This window comes from Puccinia triticina, chromosome 1A (genome assembly GCF_026914185.1).
Source record: "Puccinia triticina chromosome 1A, complete sequence".
Classification (NCBI taxonomy): domain Eukaryota; kingdom Fungi; phylum Basidiomycota; class Pucciniomycetes; order Pucciniales; family Pucciniaceae; genus Puccinia; species Puccinia triticina.
Window position 1 is genome coordinate 9,167,381 of NC_070558.1, and position 19,360 is coordinate 9,186,740.

Below are 19,360 nucleotides of genomic sequence, written 5' to 3' on the forward strand. Positions count from 1 at the left end.
TCAGATGTCGTGCGAACTGTTCATGATCTGACTCGACTCAAAGCCATGTCGATTTCATGAGGGCAGCAGCAAAATGATTGGCCGGGCCTCACGGATGCTGGGTGTATGCATCCATCGAGATCCGAGATGGAACTCAAGAAGAAGTGGAACCAACTGAAAACCGACAATGAACCAAAAACAACAACCACTAGACCATCAGGAACCCAAAACAACCACCCCAACCGAACAGGATAACGATCATCAAGAACCTCAACCCACAGCGACAGCCATCCCCGAAAGTTTACTACGTCGCTTGGAAGGACCTAGCTCAAACAAGGCCGGGCTGCTCAGAGACCCCGATCAGGTGGCCAAGATCATCTACGAATGTCAGTTCTCAATCAGCTTCACCCACCAAATATTTCAGAACAAGCATCACAACTAATCTACGAAAGACAAAAACAGGCTCCAAAGGATCAAAGTACTTCTTGAACGAACAAGCCAAAGATGCACGGCTGACCGCACAAATCGAACAACTGGTATCTTCCACAACACACATCACCCATCCCGATGACGATCACAAAAATACCCATTCTGACGCCTTACATATCTCCCTGATCTGTCATCTAGCGTATCAAATTGGACCAGCAACTGGCTATGAGAAGAGGCAATTTAGATTTCGAGCAGCAAGAAGCACATCAGATCGCTGAATCACTGGAGCGGACGCGCGTATTAGACCAAACCATCGTATGCGTCGATGCAGACGCATTCTTCTGCTCCGTCAGTCACTTAACATACTCCGACATCTTTCAATTAAAAACTATCCTGATCACAGATCGTGAACAGGTTGAGGAAATGTACGATCCCACTCTGAAAGGCAAAGTGCGCCGCATCCCACCTTACAAGCTGCTCTGAACGCCACGTCCTCACAAAATTTACCCTTTGTAGGCCTTTGCCGTCGGTTCAGGCGTCCTAACAACAGCCAGTTACGAGGCGCGAAAATGGGTACGTGTCTGCTTCATCATACATGCAAAATCTGCTCCCCCCGACCCCATGCCTATCTCAACTTTTGTCTTAATCTTTCTTAGGGTTGTGTACGTCTTTCTTGCTCAGAGCTTGGGATTCCGCCAGGTCTCTATCTCACAGTCTCCTCTTTTCCTTCTTCAAACACAACTAGCGAAGCGCAATGGCCGGTTACATCGCTACTAAATTGTGTCCACATTGTTAGTGTCCATTTCTTTCACACACTCAAAAATTATCATCATTGTCTTGACACCGTCTTTGCAGTAATATTTGTGGAACCTGATTTCAAAAAATACAATGCTGCTTCGGAATCTATAATGAATATCCTTCGCCAGTATGACCCAAATCTTGCGCCCAACTCATTGGATGAATGCTACATGAACCTAGTCTGTCTTGAGTCAATCGTTGTTTTCTTACTCTTGTATGCAGCTGTGACTGATCAAAATACTCGTCTTGGTCCATTATTTGTGCTTGTCCAAGACTGTTTACTGCCGTGATCATCAACTGTCAGCTGCCGAGGCTGCTTCACGTATGCGGCAGCACGTCTTGAAAGACACCGGTCTCACAGTGAGTGCCGGGATTGGGTGAGTGACCAAATTTCAGTCTGGGTCAAACAACTGCAAAGAAATCATGCATATTAAAAGCTGTGCTTTCCAGACCAAATGTGATGATCGCCAAAATTGCGGCAGATCTGAATAAGCCCAACGGTCAATTTGAGTGTCCATCGACTAAGGAAGAGGCGATGAAGTTTATGAAAGATTTACCAGTGCGTAAAGTGCCCGGGGTAAGAAGGAAAATCCTAAAGCCTGCCGTAAATCAAATTTCCCCCTCATCTCATCCTTCCGTTTTGCGTTTTCATCTTGTAGATCGGTCGAGTGACTGAACGATGGCTAGAAGTATTGCAGGTGAAAAAGTGTGGTGATATTTGGGAGCAGAGGGCTAAATTGCTTCTGATGAGGTCTGAAGTTAGCTTCGACTCGCTACTAAGGGTCAGCAGCTATCTGCCCTCTGTATTTCCCTTGAATCGCATGCTCAGTTGCTATCGGTCCTACGGTTTCCTCGTGGAAGGCTTACTTGGGCTTAGGTCAAACCGATATTAAGCCAAGCCAAAGGTGTGTGACCACATCTAACTGATCTCAGTCGTTCGAGTGGAAGGACATGCACATTTGACTCCTGTTCGTTAAACAAAAAAGGGAAAACCGGCAAAGTGTCGGGTGCGAAACTTCTTTTAAAAGTTTATCAAAGAAAGAAGACTTCTTTCAAAAAGTGAGTTCTCTCATTACCACTATTCTTGAAAAACTTCACTGCTGACCTTCAACATCTGCTGAATTTAGCTGAAAGAATTATCGACAGAAGTGAGACAGATTTACAATACCAAACGATGGCGGCTTGTTCACAATCTGATATCGAATGGTTATTTCTTCCATCAATCAAGTTGGCCGGAGATCTGTCTCGACTCCAGTTTGCGGGCCGTACCTTAACCCTGAAGGTTAAGCTGGATACGTTTGAAGTCCTGAGTCGCTCCATCACACCTGCAATACTTGGTCAAAGGTTGTTATCATCAGCTGCAGACCTTTACAAGTACGTCAGGTTCCCCAAGCTAGCAAAGTGAATATATTCCCGAGCAATTCTAACTTCTCCGCATTTATCAGGCATGCCAAACTACTTCTTGAACGCGAGATTGAAAGTCGACATGCGTCTTTTGACCAAGGAAAGAAGGTACCCGGTTGCAATGGTGCGCGAGAAATCAGTATCAGACTGTTGGGGATTAAGGTTAGCTTTGAGTTCGCTAAGTTGTCTTACATAGAAGGGACACTGAAGCAGGTCCTATCTTTAATCAGGTTTCGCATTTGCAGGACCAAAAAGACCCTGATCCCGGCAACAAAAATTCACTGCAAAGGGTTTGTCTAAGATCTAGCTTTCTTGAATTCCATTGTACGATTACAATTTCTTTATGTTTGGGTCTTGATATTTAGTGGATTGCCAACCCGACTACCAGTAACAAGGATGTCCAACTTGTCGAACCACCAGTCAGTTCAGTCTCCCTCACGTGTTTCCTCCATCAAAACGAATTCTCACGATTATCTTTGCACAGGATGATGGCACTCAAGATAGCAAATGGCAGTGTCCAATCTGCAATATCCAGATGATTAAAAATGACTTGAAAACATTAAATGAACACGTTGATTTGTGTTTATGGAATAGTTTGTTTTTAATTCACCCCTTCCATTTTGATTGCTTCACGTTAAGAAAACTGTTGGTCACTGTTTCTATAGGTTCCGAGGAAGGAAGACGAGAGCTGGACGAAGAGAGGAAAAGAACGACAAGTGGAAGAGTTCAAGCAAGCAATTCCTCCTCAGGATCAAAACTCAAGAGGAAAACGCAGGATCAGAGCAGGTCTTCAACCGGTTCATCATCATCAGCTAAAAAAGCTAGGGCGGAAGAAGCCAATAATCCTTCTGGTAGCAAGAAACAAGAGAAATCAATGTCCATTTTAGATTGGTGTCAGAAGCCGCCGGGTAAATAAAACAAACTTTTGCAACCTTCATTAATTTTATTCATTCTTCCTCCAATTGTATCAAGCTCGACGGCATCACCTGTATATGTACAATCCCACCCTTCTTGGCGATCTTTCTAATAAAAGTCCTTAAATGTAACACACTTGATATTTATCAAGCTTGTGTTTCTCATTGCAATTGTTCAGGTATTTAAGGAACTATGTAAGGGTATTCAAAGTTGAGCTGCATAGAATGATAGATGTATAAAGTTTGTGTGTATGTTTTTTTGTGATTTTTACTGAATTTCACTGAGTGCCTTGCTGCTGTGGAGTGTTCACAGAACTTCACAAAACAAGCCTCCAGCAGGAGATATGTGCTCCACATTGCCCTCTTTTCCGGAGGCTAGATTCCAAATTTAGGTGGTAAGAATATTCAAAAGTATGCATTAGGAAGATGATCCTGGAAATGCTGGAAAGGTGATATCTTCGATGATTCTTATCCAACACCAACAATTCAATCAAAAGAAAAGGAATAGTTCATTACTGAAATGAGGGGAAACTTGGCGACGCCAGCGACTCCGTAGTCAAGTTCGTAGTCCTTCGTTACACCTTTGGTTACTGAAATAATACATCCTCCGCTGTCAAGGAGGAAGATGGCACCGTGTTGGATCAAGCTCTGCTTTATATAAGTGATCGGGCCTCGGAGCATGACCATGCCACACACTGGTCTTCAAACAGAAACTAGCCCACATTCATTCCACTTTTCCGTCCAACTTGCTCCTTCAGGCTTCAACTACCTGGAAAGATAGCACATTACAACCATCATTTTTTCCTTTTTATTTTCAGATTATCCTCATCACTCTGATAACATTTGCCACTCATTGAATTTTCCGTTTTACGCATTTCTTTCACATTGTTGGGAAGCCAATAAATTTGGTAGCTTCCTGGCTTTGTGACCTCCCACTTTCTTGCAATTGGCTACAAAGAAAATCAAACCCCATCATCCGGGTGGTTTGAAATAGATTCGCGGATATTGCCTGTCTGCTTTCCCTCCAGAGAATCACATCAACCTCAAGAATGAACATCGGAAAAGGCCTTGTCCTTCTAATGCTATGCACGAATAATGTACACGCCGCTCTTGTAGATTTCACTTCCCAAACAATCAAACCCTTGACGCAGGGGACAGCTGGATTAAAGCCATTGGAAAAAAGTGGAAATATATTCACTAGTTCGAAGGAGGCCCTTGCGTTGGATGGTAAAAAAATGGCAGTTGAACATCTAACCCTTAAACCGGGTGAAAGCACCTCGATCACATCAGTCAAAAACTCATCCGGAAAAACAATCGAAAAACCGGTGGAACATCCAAACGAAGCCTGCTCCCGAGGTCGACATAAAAGAAGTCTGGTTCTCGTTAGACGTGGTTGTTTCCGTGTGCTAGGCTCAGGACTGCTTGCGGCCTCCAATGGACTGGCGAATGCAGGTGTTAAATTAAATCGGTTTGACAAACTAACTCCTCGTCAGAAATTCTTATGGCTTCGCAGAAAAACGACGAACGGATTGAAATATGCAGCTCTCGGCGTTGGCGCAACTGTTGCAGCGCCGGTTGTGGTTGCAGGTGGTTTGGTAATTGGTGTAGCAGCTGTGGTGGGTGGTATATCCGCATTCGCTGTTAGAGCTGCGTTTATGACGTTGAAGCTTGCGCGTCGAGGGACCCTTCATTTGTGGAAATACTTTGGCAAGGGATTGGTGGCAGCCGGAGAAGGCTTCCAAAAAGCCGGTCACGGTATGCAGGCTCAAACAGCGGTACGGCTCAGCAGGACGTCCCCGAAGTGAAGAATTGGAATCGAGCGACAATGGTGACCAAACCAAATATTCCCCGATAATGGAGCCAATGACATACGAGCGCTGTTCCATGCAAATTCCAGAACCTAACTCGGACCTGATTATTGCAGGAATCAACGGTATATACAATCACCAACAATGGGCCGGACCGGCTCGACCATTTCACACGGGTAGGGTAAACCAAAATGTAACTTTCGCCGACTACAGTTCAAATCCCTTGGGTTCTTGTATTACCTTGAATAATTGGGCTTTTTGTAGTCACTGATGTGGTGATATATAGAAATGTAGTATTTATTTTGTCTGAGGAAACCCAAATTTGAGAAGAGTGAAATTAAGGATGGATATCCTACATTTTGCTGGGTGTCAACTTTCTACAAAATCCCTAGTTGCACTACATATAGTACAGCACAAGGTTCAATCTTGGATGCTGGGCATGGAGGCAAATCCCTTGAAGATGGGCCAAGTTTGTTAACATGAAAGGCAGCTTCTCAAGTAGAGATTCTATTGCCGGCAATCAATCAGGGGCACCATGAATTAGCCTGAGCAGTGAGCTCCACGTTTTGGAAAAAATGTTTCGCCACTAGCTCGTGTAACAAGCAATGGGGCCCCTGACACTAGATCAACCGTCAACAGTGATGAGATAAAGACTGGGGTTTAGGCTACTTGTGTTTTGTCGTCGGCGAGGTTTCATGGACTTCACTCAAAACCTCGAGGTGAGTTAGAGATCGGACAAGAAAACGGACTTCTCCTACGATGATTTTTCCCCGTAGTCAGGTAGCAGTCAAGCTGCCTTGAAGGAGGAGGGAGACATGGAAATCGTTTCACTGATCTCACCTGGCCCCGAACTACCGAAGCTTCCATGATGATCAGAGCTCGGAATATCGACTTCGCAACCCAGCCACCAACCTTCCTCCCTGTTTTCTATCCAACTTTCCGTCTCAATTCACATCAAAATTAATCCATTCCCTTCATTCTTTATCGCTGGGCACTTCCGATATCATAACCTGGTGGTTCATTCTGTCGTAGTGACTAAAGATCAATTACACTTCACCAGTATCTCGCAAGGAGGTCCAATCGTCAACTTATCAGAACTTTGATAAAATCAACATCGCACTCGTTAACATTTAACTTATTATACTTCTTTCCTTTGTGATTTTGGGTAGCAGATAAATTTTTAGTCTCCCTTATCTCCACGTATCAGTTTTCGTAAAAGCAGGGCACCGCAAGATACCAAAGCTCATAACCTGGGTGAAGTAGGTCCTATTCACGGGTATCGCCTGTCCAAACTCCCCACTGCAGAAGATGAAGACATGGAGATGGCTTTGCCTCCTTCCTCTTTTTACAGAAAATATCCAGGCTGGTTTCACTCGCACTACAGCTAGCTTGATGACGGCCCCCGAAGCGTTATCATCAGTCAAGCCCCTCAACGCGGCAAAGGATCTAAAAGTTCCCGAAGCAAGTTTCAAAAGTAGTCAAAAAGTAGCGGAAGGTCTTAAAGGAGCTCCTTCGGTGAGCAATTCAAAATCGCAGGAGGCAATTACGATGAGGGCGCACAAAGACAAAACTGCAAACCCAGGCAACAAAGCAACAGAAGAAAATTGCCCCCATGGTCGTATCACAAGAAGAAGTCTCGTTACGCTCAGACGTCGCGGTTGTTTTGGTAGAGTAGGCTCAGGGTTAATTGCTGCGTCTAATGGACTGGCAAATGCAGGAACTGGATTGCAGCGTTTCGACAAATTAACTGCTGGTCAGAAACTATCATGGCTTCAAAGAAAAACAATAAACGGAGTTAAGCACACAGTTTCTGTCCTGGTGGTCAAGCCGGTTAAAGGACTGGCCTTCCTAGGAAGAAAAACGTTTCAAGCAGCCATGGCGGTTATCCGTGGGACCGGTCACGTGGCCGCAAAAACAGGTGCGGTGGCTGCCAAGGGAGTTTTTATTTCAGGATATATAGTCTATAAAGCTGGCACGGGAATGCTCAAGGTGATAGGCCGACTGGCCCTTCATGCTTGGAAATATTTCGGAAAGGGATTGGCAGCAACAGGAAGAGGGCTCCAAAAGGCGGGCAAGGGCATGGAGGCTCAATCGGCGACACGGCTCGCCAAGAAAGTCCCGCATCCGCATCCGAACGCCCCTGTGCCCCCACATCCGTATGTGCGTGCGCCCCCATATCCGTATGCGTATGCGCCCCCACCTCAGTATGCGCATGCGCCCCCACCTCCGTATGCGCATGCGCCCCCACATCAGTTTGCGCCCACTCCCCCACATCAGTTCACACCCACTCCCCCACATCAGTTCGCGCCCACTTCCCCACATCAAGTCCCGCCGCCGCCGTATCAGCCTCCGAAGTGAATTTTATCATAATGATTTTGGAACCAAACTCTGTAATCCTCAAGGCTTTCCTTCCCTTGATGCTCCTCCTTGGATTTCACCGGAATTCTTCGATAAAAAGATGCAATGGACAATCTACAAACACTGTTACAATGGACATTCTGGTTTGCAAGCAGACAACCAACATGTATTTACATACATACAAGACAAAAGGAGACATGGGTTAGAATAGGTCCAGTAGATGGCAATCTTTGGCTGTTTGGATTAGATACCTCACCATTAGGCTTTCAGCTGATGATTGTCACAACCTGCTATGACAGCTGCATTTCATCTTCCTGGTTTCTTTTTCTTGAATGTACTTCAAATTGGTGAGGGGAAGCTTTGCTTTTCCAGCTGCTTGGTTTTTCTTTTGGAGTGGAGAATGAATCACTATTTATAAACATACACAGCTGAGTAGAAAAGTGAATATTTTGTTCACCCAAGCAAGTGTTGACCAGTTACATACATATAACTTGGGCACTTATGATTTATTTCATAGTGTCAAAGGCTTATTGATTTGATAAAAAGTCAGAAGTTTCATAACCTAGCCATAGCATTAAGAAGGATCAGAATGCTATAACAAGAGAAATTATAAAGCTGATGTAACACTTTTCTCAAGAGCACTTCAGCAATAGGAGTGGGCTTAAGTCCAAACTTCTCTAAAGTGGCATGTCTAGCCCTACAGGAACAAGAAAAATGGCAGGGGAGATGTCACCCTGCCCTATTGATACCTCCCCCTAGAATTTTATTTCTCACTGTGCCTTTTGCACCATTAAGATCCCCAGGTTCTTAGCTTATTTTTACCCATTTCAAACTCCTCAATATGCATCCCCCCTGGCAAGAAAAATCCTGTAAATGTTGTTATATGGTGGATTTCTGCAACCAATACCCCCCCCCCACCTTTGAGCCTGCGCAAGCTCAAGGAATTTCCCATTTTGAGCTCAAAAATGCCTGGAAGACCCCTTCAGAACCAGTTCACAGGAGGTGGATTGGACTATTAACTATGAAGGGCAGCAAGCTAAAAAACAAGGGATGAAAGCTGAGATAGCAGGCTAAAAGTCTGGCTACCCGGTTTTTTTTTTGGGGGGTCAGCCTTTATGTACACCAAAGAAATACCACATGCACACCATTTTTGCTGGGTATTAGTGTGCACTCTAAGAAATTGGAGTGCACACCCATGCACTCCAAAAAAATGGAGTGCACACTCATGCACTTCAAAAAATTGGTGTGCACACTCATGCACTGCCTGATTGGTAGTGGATTTCTCTTTACTCTCACTAATGGTAGGCTTCTAGTAAAGCCCACCAAGTCTAGCATAGAAATTCTATACTACACTACACTTGAGGGCAACTTGGTGTTAGTAAAGCTGTGCTAACAGCAGCCCTTTTGCCTGTAGTGTTAAGTCACCCCTACTACTGCTACACTACAGAGCGTTCAGAAGCAAAAAAGGCCAAAAACCCACTGCAAAGAGCTTTAAAAAGTGTAGAAGAACTTTCTATGACCTGTGTGAGTTGGATAAGAGCAGAGAAGATGTGATTCCCCCAATTCTACAATAAGAATCCTGCAAAACTACACCATACCAAAACTTTGGTGAGCTTATTGAATATTAGTCTCACCAGGATGTAATTGCTCAAGTTGGTCACTTCTTTTAGCTTCTCTTTTTTACATCCTGGCTGTATTGATTTCACATGGCTTCACTCCACTTTTTTCAAGTGATTGGGTGTGCACTCCAATTTTTGGGAGTGCGGGAGTTTGTACTCCAATTTTTTGGAGTGAATGAGTGTGCACTGATTTTTTTTGTAGTGCATGATTGAGCACTCCAATTTTTGGGAGTGCATGGGTATGCACTCCAAAAATGGTGTGCATGTGGTATTTCTTTGGTGTGCAGAAAGGCTGACCCTTTCTTTAAACCACAAACTAAACTTTGTAAATGGTTTTCAAAAGAAAATACTGTTTTTTGTAAGAAAAACTCAAGCCTGTAGGGCCAATGATGTGACATTGGAGGTAAGCCTCTCCTTTGGAGACGCTTGCATCTCCAAAGGAGAGGCTTAGTTGTTAAGCTTGGCTTGAGTCAATAATCAAAGAATCAATAGCCTAGCCCATATTATGCCTATAACTTTGCATTAATGGACTGGTTTAATTCAATCTCAATTTCATTCACTTCAACCACTACCAGATATCCTGTGTTGGATATCCAGTGCCCCTGGGCCTGCTCGGACAGACCCAAGTGGGTTGTTGGAGGTGTCCCTGGGGCAGTGTTCCTAGGATAGACCCAGGGTCACCACCAGATGGCTGTGTCACAGGGGCGCCCCACTACAGGTTTCTGGGGCGGCTCAACCGCCCCAGTGTAGTCATCTCAAATCTTACAACATAAACATAAGATCATAGGTGACTTTGGCTGGGATTATGTAAGCTTATGTAAGCATGTCCCAGCCAAAGTCACTTATGATTTTATGATTTCAATTTTAAAGACCACTACTACAATCAGAATAGCCTATTCTGATGGGCCAACCACATCATGAGTGGGGATTACCAGGTCAAAGGCTATGTCTTTAGGTGCCTATATGTTATGTGTTTGGCACCTAAACACATAAAGTTCATGCTTTTCAGCATGATGAATATTCATTTTGCGTTTACTCCAAGGATTGGTGGGATCTGCATCTATACCCCACTAGCTCTAAACGGAGCTCCGGGTCAAGTTGATCCCCAGTTTATCCAACCCGATGCGGGTACGGAGTCAAATTAAGTGTCCTAATCCGGGCTAACTTAGCGCCCGATGCGGATGGGGTTGAAGTGATTGCGTACATCATTACATGTGGTATTTCCTGTTAGGTGTTAGCGGTATTATGCTAACGCCGATGGTCCCAGAGAGTGTAAAACAGGAGAGATTTGCCGGAGTTTAACTTGGAACTTCATTTAGTTCTGTGTTATCGACTGCAATACTTTTTGTACAGTTACTCGTTTTATCTACGCGCGGAAAACCATTTTTTATCCGAAAGTGATAATGAGTACCAGTCTGAACTTGGCCATGGAAGTAACATGAGATCAAAGGAACCGGGCAAAACTCACATATTCCCACCAATCGCCGTGATAATTCAAACATGTTATTCCTCAGCGAGATAATGATAAATTGCGCATTTTTCGTCTACGTCGGGTTTTGAATCAGGATAAGGTGAAACTCATACTGAGAAGAAAAAGTAAACAAAACTCAACTCTGTCCTTTATATAATTCCCAATTATCGAGACGTTTCTAAAATCTAGTGCCTATAATATAGGGAAGCGTGAGAGCAAGGTCAGTTAGGGTAGTTGACGAAGTTGCGATAATAGTATGAAGTAGTGATCAAAACATACCGCATCAATTTCATCCATGAAGTATAGAGGTGTAGGCTTAAACGCATGTAGCGCAAAAACCAATGCTAGAGAGCTTAGAGTCTTCCATCGTTTTTTTTGCACGCGTGCATAAAGACATGCCGTCAAAATCAAGACGAACTATTGGTACATGACTGATATATTTCCACTTGGACTTTGAAGAGATGGGAACATGATTATATTTTTGCTTTACCTTTTCGCCGCCACTTAAATTGGATATATTTTTCCAAGACTTCTTAGGTGGCATGACGCTAAAAATGATACCTTCGCTGAATGGATCGAGACTGTCAACCAATTCCAGTTCAGCGTTTCCTCCGAGTGTGATCATCTGAAACGTAGTTCAACGGCTTAATCAGTTGAAAGATGCCAGATGACCGTGAATGCAACCAACAAGCGGCAATAACGATTTGCGTACTTGATACATTTCCTTTAATTTCCCACTGATAATTTGAAAGCCCCACATGAACTCTTCCAAGCGCTGTTGATTCAGATCTTCAAGCAATTGCTTGGCTTCATCTCGTGCTCGCGTTGTTGCTTCGAGATCAGCAGCTCGCGCCATGAATTCCGCCTCTCTCTGTGCATATTCTTTCAAGACGCCCAAATCGGGAGATGCTCGTTCCTGGTCCTCTGTAAGTCCAAGATTCAGTGTCATTTTTTTAACAACAATAGCTGAAGCTTCGCCCACCTTCCAATTTTGCTACTTCAGCCTTAGTCAATTCAGCATCGAAATCTTCAAAGTCTGCAGCAGAGAACTGTTTTAATATTTGAGCGGCTTCTCGTCGCTCTAACTCTTCTTCATCATCTTCACTGTAGTCGAACTGAATTAGCTTCTCAAACACCCCGAACAGCACACAGTAGATAAATGATAGCAACATCGGACGTTCAAAACTAAATCAACTCACTCGTCTTCTATCACGTTTAATCTCAAACTGGCTTGTTTTTCTGTCCAATGGGTTACGTTGGCTGCTGATTGAGCGAGCGCACCTTCCGCTTTTTCTTTTTGTTGCTTCAGCTCAGTCTGTGTGTCGAAATTAGGGGTGGACATCAGCCATCAATCAACCACAGCAGTCTGTATGTGGAATAATCCCTTAGAAATACTCTTACTTGCTTCAACTGAAACACATTCATAATTTTTAGTTTTTCCTTCCGCCTCTCTTGAATGTCTTGAAGGCGCTCCTTCTGTTCTTCAAGCGCCATTCGCGCTTGATCCACTGTGTCTTTCATTGCTTCGGTCTCCAAGCTATTGCTACTGACCTTTGCTTCCAGCTCGGAAAGTTCACCTTCCAGTACTTCCAATTCATCTGTTGACTTTTGCAAAGTCTTCTCATGCTTGCCGGTATCTCTTTCGGCTTTGGCTCGTCCGACCTCAGCCTTAGTCAAACGATTATTCGCGTGTTCCACCATTGCCTGGAGGTCCTTCACTTTAGCTTGCTGGGTTCGAAGCCTAACTCCACCAACCTCGAGGATCTTGCCTTGCAAGTCTTTGATGCTCTGTTCTATTTTTCCGGTTTTCCGTCGAAGTTCCTCGAGTTCACCTTCGAGTTTTTCCATCACAGATTCCAGATGTTTAACTTGCGCATCATCGCTGGATCCTGCCCGGTCTTCCGATCTTTCAGAATCCAACACACAGATCAAATAACCGCAAACGTTTGGCGAATGATCAGGTAAACAAAGAGCAGCCAGGTTAAATACAGATACAATGAAAAAACCCAATCAGCAATACACACGAGGTTCAGTTGAAAGAGAGGACAGAAGTGCTTACCCAAGCTCCGCAATTGTTTTCTTCGCCTCTTCTTTCCTCTTTGTAGCCCCCCCAACATCCATCTCGAGCTTTGTGATTCGCATCTCCAACTTAGGCGATTCAGATTGTAGTCGCCTCAATTCAGCCTGGATCTCGGATCGGTTTCCACTGTGTTTTGCGATCTCGGCTTCAGCGATGGCAGTGTCCTTTTCAAGGCGTGCGACCATCTCTTCGGAAATTTCTGTATCATTGCTCGTCATCTTTGAGCTCATTAAACCACGCGCGACCCGGGTACCTCCGCCAGACATTGTTCCAGAACTATCGATCAGCTTTCCATCCAGTGTGACGACTCGCCATCGTTTTCCTGAGCCGTTTCCAAACGCAATCCGATTGGCCTGCGTAAGATCCTTGGCTACTAAAGTATCACGCAGAACATGATAAAATGCGGCTTTGAACTTCGGGTCCTTTGCGGTTACCAAATCCACAAGCCTCGGTGCACCTTCGGGTGTAGCCGGTGCAGCCGCGGGCGAAGTGGATTTCAAGGCATCGAGACAAATGATGACGGCGCGGCCAGCATTGGTCTTTTTGAGATGTGCAAGGCATTGCTGACCGGTATCGACGGTATCACATACCAGATTATCCAGCTGGGGACATGCAGTAGAGATAGCTACATCATACACATCATCGATCCGGCCTAGATCACCGAGTCGGCCGAAAAAACCCGGCAATCGACCTTGCTTATGAAGTTTAGAAAGACTCTTGAGTACCTCGTTTTTGGACGAATTTGTGGTACGCGTCGTTTTTGCCTCGTCTGCTCTCTGTCGGGCCGTTGTAAGCTTTGTCCTCAATTTCGCTTCTTCAAGATCCAATTTCTAGAAGTATTTTATGATCAAAACTTTATTAAATTGGATTGCCCGAGGAGAAGCCAAAATAAAACAAAAATTACCTGGAGCTCTGATGTAGCGCCTTCGATACCCTGCTGATATTCAGCATGTTCCAGTTTCAATTGCTTCAATTCAGCTTTCTGTTATGTGAAAAGCGCATTACGAGAAATCAGTTGGAATATAGATTTTGTGTGTCTTTCCTCAAGACTTGGGGTGGGAGGTGCCTCACTTTGGCCTTGGTTTCCTCATCGATCCTAGTGATGGTCTCTTGGGCAGAAGCAAGGGCGGAGCTGAAATCGGTGGCTTTCTTTAGGAGAAGATCTCTTTCGCTTGTAGCCAAATCAAGCGCCGCTTTTTTACTGGTTACTTGTGCCGCCCACGGAGCTAGTTCGGCTTGCTTGATCTCTATTTGGTCGGTAAAAACTTGGGTTTTATCTGGTTTTGCGTCGAACTGATTAGTGACTGGGCAATGTGGATAAGACTTGCTACTTACCTTTCAAGGAATCTCGTATCTGATCCAGTTGTATTTCTTCCTTCTCGATAAGTTTCTCTTTGGATTCCACTTCTACCTTGAGCATTTCGATCTCCTCCTGCCCGTCACGGATTGTCGCCGCAGCTTCTTTCAAAATGTGTTCATCCTGAATGATCAGATTTTCTTTTGAGCAAAACTTGACGTGAAAAGCGTAAATGGTCAGATTTGCAATGACCTACCTCGGCAATGCTTTTCTTCAATTTCTTCTGTTTTGTCTTCCCATGCTTCATCTTTTCGGTGAGAGAGACCAATTCTCGCTCCTTGCGACCCAGCTCCTTGACCAGGGCGTCCGTTTCAACCTCCACTTCTTTGTACTTGCCCTCTTCTTGTTCCAGCTCCACCCTCAACGCTTCATTCTCTTGTAGATCTCCCGCATGGGCGTCCTCATTTTCCTTCAGTTGGTTGTCGATTGCATTCATCGAACATCGTAGCTTTTCGAGATTGGACTGTCCCGTGTGGATATAAAACTGCCAGAGAAGGTTTTGCTGCTGTACGAGGGTGTTCATTCGCGCAAGATACTCATCCGCGACCTTTTTGCGCGCTCCAAGGGCCGCCTTTTCGCGTTCGACTAGTTTGACTCGTTCCAATTGGTGGGAGCGTTTATTGGCAACCTCTTCTAAAGTTTGTTGAGTTTTCTCGATTGGTTCCTTGAACCGGTTTGTTCCAATGATATCTTCTAGATATTCCAGAAGGCCTTCATCATGGGCTGTCGTTGCTTTTGGCTTCATCTGTGCAATCGATTCTACTTCTCCTTGTAAGATCAGAAATCGCTTATGATCGAGATCGATGCCTTTGGCCTTCAACAAAGTTGTCACCTCTGCGAAATTGGAAAGTTTACCACTGGTAGGTAGACGGAGACAAAGTTAGTGAAGCTGCCGGATCAGGCAGAAGGTAGTGTCCTTACTCGATTGTGTACTTGGACATGTTGTTCCGGGTAGCTATGCGCGCCACGACTAATTTGGAATTCGGAATGACGTTGAACTCATCAGGTCCATCCTGTGGCTCATTTTTGCAGTCGATCAGTTGGTGCACCGCCGAGTTAGAACAAAAGGTGGGGGGGAAACACTGACCAAATCAACGATCGTCTTGAACCATACTTCTACTGAGCAGCTTTCAAAGCCCCCCGGGGGAGATGCTGATGAGTTGTGTATTAATTCTGAGACTGTACCCGAAAGCAAGCAGAAAGACAAGGGATAGATCAGCCGACGAGCACCATGACCGAAACGGACAAACGCAGAAATCCTGACGTTTTCCTTGACGCATCTTGGTGGCTTTGAATCCAAACACAAATAACAACGCGTCGATGGTATTGGATTTTCCGGATCCGTTGGGACCTACAATGGCTGAAAAGGACTAAAAATAGATAGAAGAAGTTCATCCTGAGGTGAGTTGTTGGCATCTGGCACAGGTGCATATGAGCAAATCGGAATGAGGCCAAACCTTATGAAATGGCCCAATAACTTGTCTGCCAGCGTAGCTTTTGAAGTTGACCAATACAATTCTATCGATCACGAGCCTTGGTTCCCCAGCGCGATTGAAATCTTCTAGTGCGAGCTTCATGGGTGTTAGTGGTTTGCGCCTCATGGGAGGTGTTTTGGGAGGTGTGACTGGATGGCTTGGTGTTTGGGTAAAAGGAAGTGGTGTCGGGGGCGGATGGTTCTCCGGTTCCTCGGCGGGCGGATGGTTCTCCGGTTCCTCGGCGGGTGGATGGTTCTCCGGTTCCTCGGCGGGCGCGATGGGGCCTGATTTGGACGTGACGGGGGGTGCGTTGTCTGATTCTCCTGGTTCATCGCCGGTTGGCTCTGGTTCCCCGTTACGCTCAACGGGATCGATTTCCTTTTCATTGCTAGCTCTGGAACGACTTGCTGCTGGTGTCGAACGCCGCTGCCGCTTGGCTGGTTGTGGTGGTTCGCTGGCTGACTCGCTTACTGGGGTTCTCGTTGATCGGCGAGTCGCTCTGGCCATTGAGGTGGGTGTGGGGTGGTGGTATGTAAATATGGATGTATTTATGTTGGTTCAGTTGGAAGTCGAAGAGCAGCCCCCTCGCTTCTGCGGGCCTGGTGGGCCGGGCCTCTCTGGACGGGCCTGCGCCACTCGCCCACTCTCCACTCGATGCTCCCATTCTGATGGTCCTCAGTTCGAACACTTCACCATGCATTCAGGCTCGAGACGATTAACCAGGAGTACGTACATCGGCGATACCAGCCCAACCAACGGAAGCAGCAGAAATCGCAAACGGAGGAGTAGCAGCACCGATTCCGAAAACGGGTGGAGTTGAGTGTTTCTTCTGCGTTGGTGTTGTGGCCTTCGGAGATGGACAGACTATGCAACCCTTTGCTGACCCATTGCCGTATCATCTAGTACCGCCCCCACCCCTACTGCCCCTAGGTACCAAGTTCTTGATCACCAGCTCACACACACCTGCCCAGCTGTCACCCCCACTCTCTCCGTCGACCTCAAATGACCCGATCTCCACTCAGATTGCCATCGCCCATCTCAAATGCCAACCCTCACACAGCGCTTCCGACCAGCTCAATGGATCAGAGACTATTACCACACCAACCCTTTCGGCAAGCTTCAGGATATTGTCCGATCATGAACTCGCCATCCCCCCATCATCGCAAGACCAACAAGATAGCAGCTGTTCAGAATTCATCACACTAGAAACCAAGTTCTTTACCCAACGCCATCGACAATCTGAGATGATCGAAAAACGTTCAAAGAAACTCGAGAAGGAGAAGCTGCTTCATGAGAGGTTCAAACTGAAAAACCGGCTGGAACTATTGATGAACGGATCTGGGCCCGATTGGAAATCCGTTCGGACTTTGACTCTACAAAGGATTAAGGAAGATGAACTGAGACAGCGAGCTGCCGGGAATCTTCCACCTCAATCTGATCAGCTCCCTCGCGAGACTGAATACGACAAAGTCGAACGGATGAGACGGATCATGGTTCAGGAGACTGAAGAAACACTAAAGAGGTAGCTAGCCAACACTGATACCATCCATCATCATTTCGTTTACGCCTGATGTTCCTCGTTATCTTTCCTAGATACGACAGACTACTCGATACGCGAAAAATCTCCAAACCTGTACCAGCAGTTCAATTGACTCAAGTCAAACCTCTAACACCCTCGAAATCGCAAACCAAGTCTACCAAACCTCGACCAAGCCCCAAACCAACCAAACGCAAATCAACCAACCAGACCTGCTCGGATCCAGATCTTATTCAGAACGGTCAACTGACTGTTCAACCCTCAATTTCAAAGCTGAAGAGGTATCCAGGTTTCACCATCAAACCCGAACATCGGCTCAGTCAGCCAATCACCAACAATCAACAGTCAACCTCCTCTTCAAGTCCGATCACTCTTCCCCAATCCCCTCAAGCCCAATCCTCTCAATCTATCAAGATCGACGAACCTCTATCACGATTACGAGAGTCGCTCTACGATTCACTGTCAATCAGAAGATTGGCAACGGATGATCAGATCGTCAACGGACAGAAAAGAGTCGGCCGATCGATTTATGCACTTGGATGTAAATTACCAGATATCAGCAAGATCCAACTCGACTATTTATCAAGATTGCAAGCGATGGCATCTGAAAAGTGCCCCTCGTCTCACTCCACTCCGTTCGATAGACCCGAGAGAGTGCTCCCGCTCCATCAAGCGGACTCGACCTCCAAAAAGAACGATCGAACTGAACCTGCCGATGAGGAGGATGATAAGGATTGGATCGAATTCAATCCGACAGTCAACGAAGAGAAGGAAATCATCTTGCACCAATCGGAATTTGCAGGGGATTCGAAATTTTTCGAGTTGGATGAAGAAGTAAAATATATCGAAGAGCAAAAGTGGATTCAATTTCAAAAAAACCAGCCCGACAAGGAAACGATGGGCCCTCTTTCTGAGGCCTCTCTCCGGCAGATCATCAATGGTGGAAAATCTATTCGCAAGTTAATTGAAGAACGCATCTCGAGTTGGAATGAGTAAAGCTTTCATCCTTGCTTTTTACTACATGTCACAACTTCTGCCTGGGAAATTGTCGCTTCGTCACAGAGACCATCTAGTAACTGCTATAAGGAGATCAGATTTTCTGAAACAATTCGAAATGTTGAACTATGTAGTTACTTTGCAAATTTCTTTCTGCCATACTGTAATTTTTAATGTGAACTCAATGTGATCCATGAATTTCACCCACATCCTGCCAGTGCTACCACAGATGTGGGTTTTTAGGAACCATATAAGAATTTAAACCTTTTTAACAGTCAAATGTTACAATGAACAACTGCTAGAACAGCCTTTCCAAGCAGGTGTTGGACAGGGTTTGTGCAACAACTTTGACAAGCTGGACTCAGTCAAGTGTAGTACTGGTTGGGGGTGATCTGTCCTAGCAGTTTTGTTATTGCCTCTTCAAGTATGTATTTGTCAGATAGTGCACCATTGTAAGGCTTATTTCTTCATGAGGGATCTTGAAGTAACCACAATTGACTTGAGAAAACATTTCCTGGCCTTGTTTCATATTCAAGCCCTCTTGGTATTTAGAATCTGTGAAATCAAAGTCTAAGGGAATGATTTGCTTATTTGGTGGTTTTGAAACTAGATTGGGGTAAGGGTGAAAAGCTGTTGCTTTGCTGTGAGAGCTCCTTTGGGATGGGTTGGCAGTCCTTTGAGGGGGAAATAAAAATATTATATTACAGCTAAGTAATACTACTGTTACCAGTGGTTTGAAAGACCTGCCCCTCTACTATCCTACACAGAATTCTGACAACCATTTTATTTATTGTTGTGGTGTGACTTTATGATGGGAGGGAACCGGAGCACAGTGGAACAATGTGGAGCAGTTCTTGGACCATTTCAACAACACGGCGGCGCAAGAAAACCTGTCTGAGGGGGATAAGGTGAGGCAGGTTGTGAATTTCTTTCTGGAAGGGGAGGAGTTAAAAGAGGTGGAGGAGATGGAGGGCTTCACCAGGAAGAATTGGCCTAATTTGCGGCAGGAGATCCTGGAGCAATGGGGAGACCAGGGTCCGCAGTATTGGGAATCAGAATGAGAAAAGGTGGCGGATGACATGGCTATGCAAGGGGGTGTACGGACTCAACCGGAGTATTTGGGGTACATGATGGA

General features: G+C 45.4%; 4 protein-coding genes across 4 annotated transcripts; 3 read left to right on the forward strand and 1 right to left on the reverse strand.

Moving 5' to 3' along the window:
• Positions 1 to 166: 166 nt before the first annotated feature.
• On the forward strand, positions 167 to 3,526 carry PtA15_1A1024 (uncharacterized protein; the record flags this gene model as incomplete). Its single annotated transcript, XM_053165086.1, has 19 exons — positions 167 to 365; positions 442 to 515; positions 607 to 756; positions 823 to 858; positions 925 to 981; positions 1,154 to 1,199; positions 1,264 to 1,385; positions 1,480 to 1,583; positions 1,657 to 1,783; positions 1,866 to 1,988; positions 2,068 to 2,111; positions 2,193 to 2,265; positions 2,334 to 2,354; positions 2,435 to 2,580; positions 2,652 to 2,772; positions 2,841 to 2,900; positions 2,976 to 3,029; positions 3,095 to 3,203; positions 3,276 to 3,526. The coding sequence occupies 19 exons, from the start codon at positions 167 to 169 to the stop codon at positions 3,524 to 3,526; spliced, it is 1,917 nt and encodes a 638-aa protein (XP_053017237.1).
• Positions 3,527 to 7,207: 3,681 nt separating this feature from the next.
• On the forward strand, positions 7,208 to 7,690 carry PtA15_1A1025 (uncharacterized protein; the record flags this gene model as incomplete). The annotated part of the gene is made up of 1 exon (XM_053165087.1): positions 7,208 to 7,690. The coding sequence occupies one exon, from the start codon at positions 7,208 to 7,210 to the stop codon at positions 7,688 to 7,690; it is 483 nt and encodes a 160-aa protein (XP_053017238.1).
• A 3,268-nt stretch (positions 7,691 to 10,958) lies between these two features.
• PtA15_1A1026 (uncharacterized protein) lies at positions 10,959 to 16,356 on the reverse strand (the record flags this gene model as incomplete). Its single annotated transcript, XM_053165088.1, has 13 exons — positions 10,959 to 10,972; positions 11,342 to 11,405; positions 11,493 to 11,704; positions 11,763 to 11,884; positions 11,980 to 12,095; positions 12,182 to 12,686; positions 12,840 to 13,690; positions 13,765 to 13,842; positions 13,932 to 14,137; positions 14,196 to 14,340; positions 14,414 to 14,850; positions 15,767 to 16,099; positions 16,197 to 16,356. 13 exons carry the CDS (start codon positions 16,354 to 16,356, stop codon positions 10,959 to 10,961), a joined length of 3,243 nt encoding a protein of 1,080 aa, XP_053017239.1.
• Positions 16,357 to 16,386: 30 nt separating this feature from the next.
• PtA15_1A1027 (uncharacterized protein) lies at positions 16,387 to 18,225 on the forward strand (the record flags this gene model as incomplete). Its single annotated transcript, XM_053165089.1, has 4 exons — positions 16,387 to 16,507; positions 16,596 to 17,214; positions 17,286 to 17,349; positions 17,503 to 18,225. 4 exons carry the CDS (start codon positions 16,387 to 16,389, stop codon positions 18,223 to 18,225), a joined length of 1,527 nt encoding a protein of 508 aa, XP_053017240.1.
• Positions 18,226 to 19,360: the final 1,135 nt, after the last annotated feature.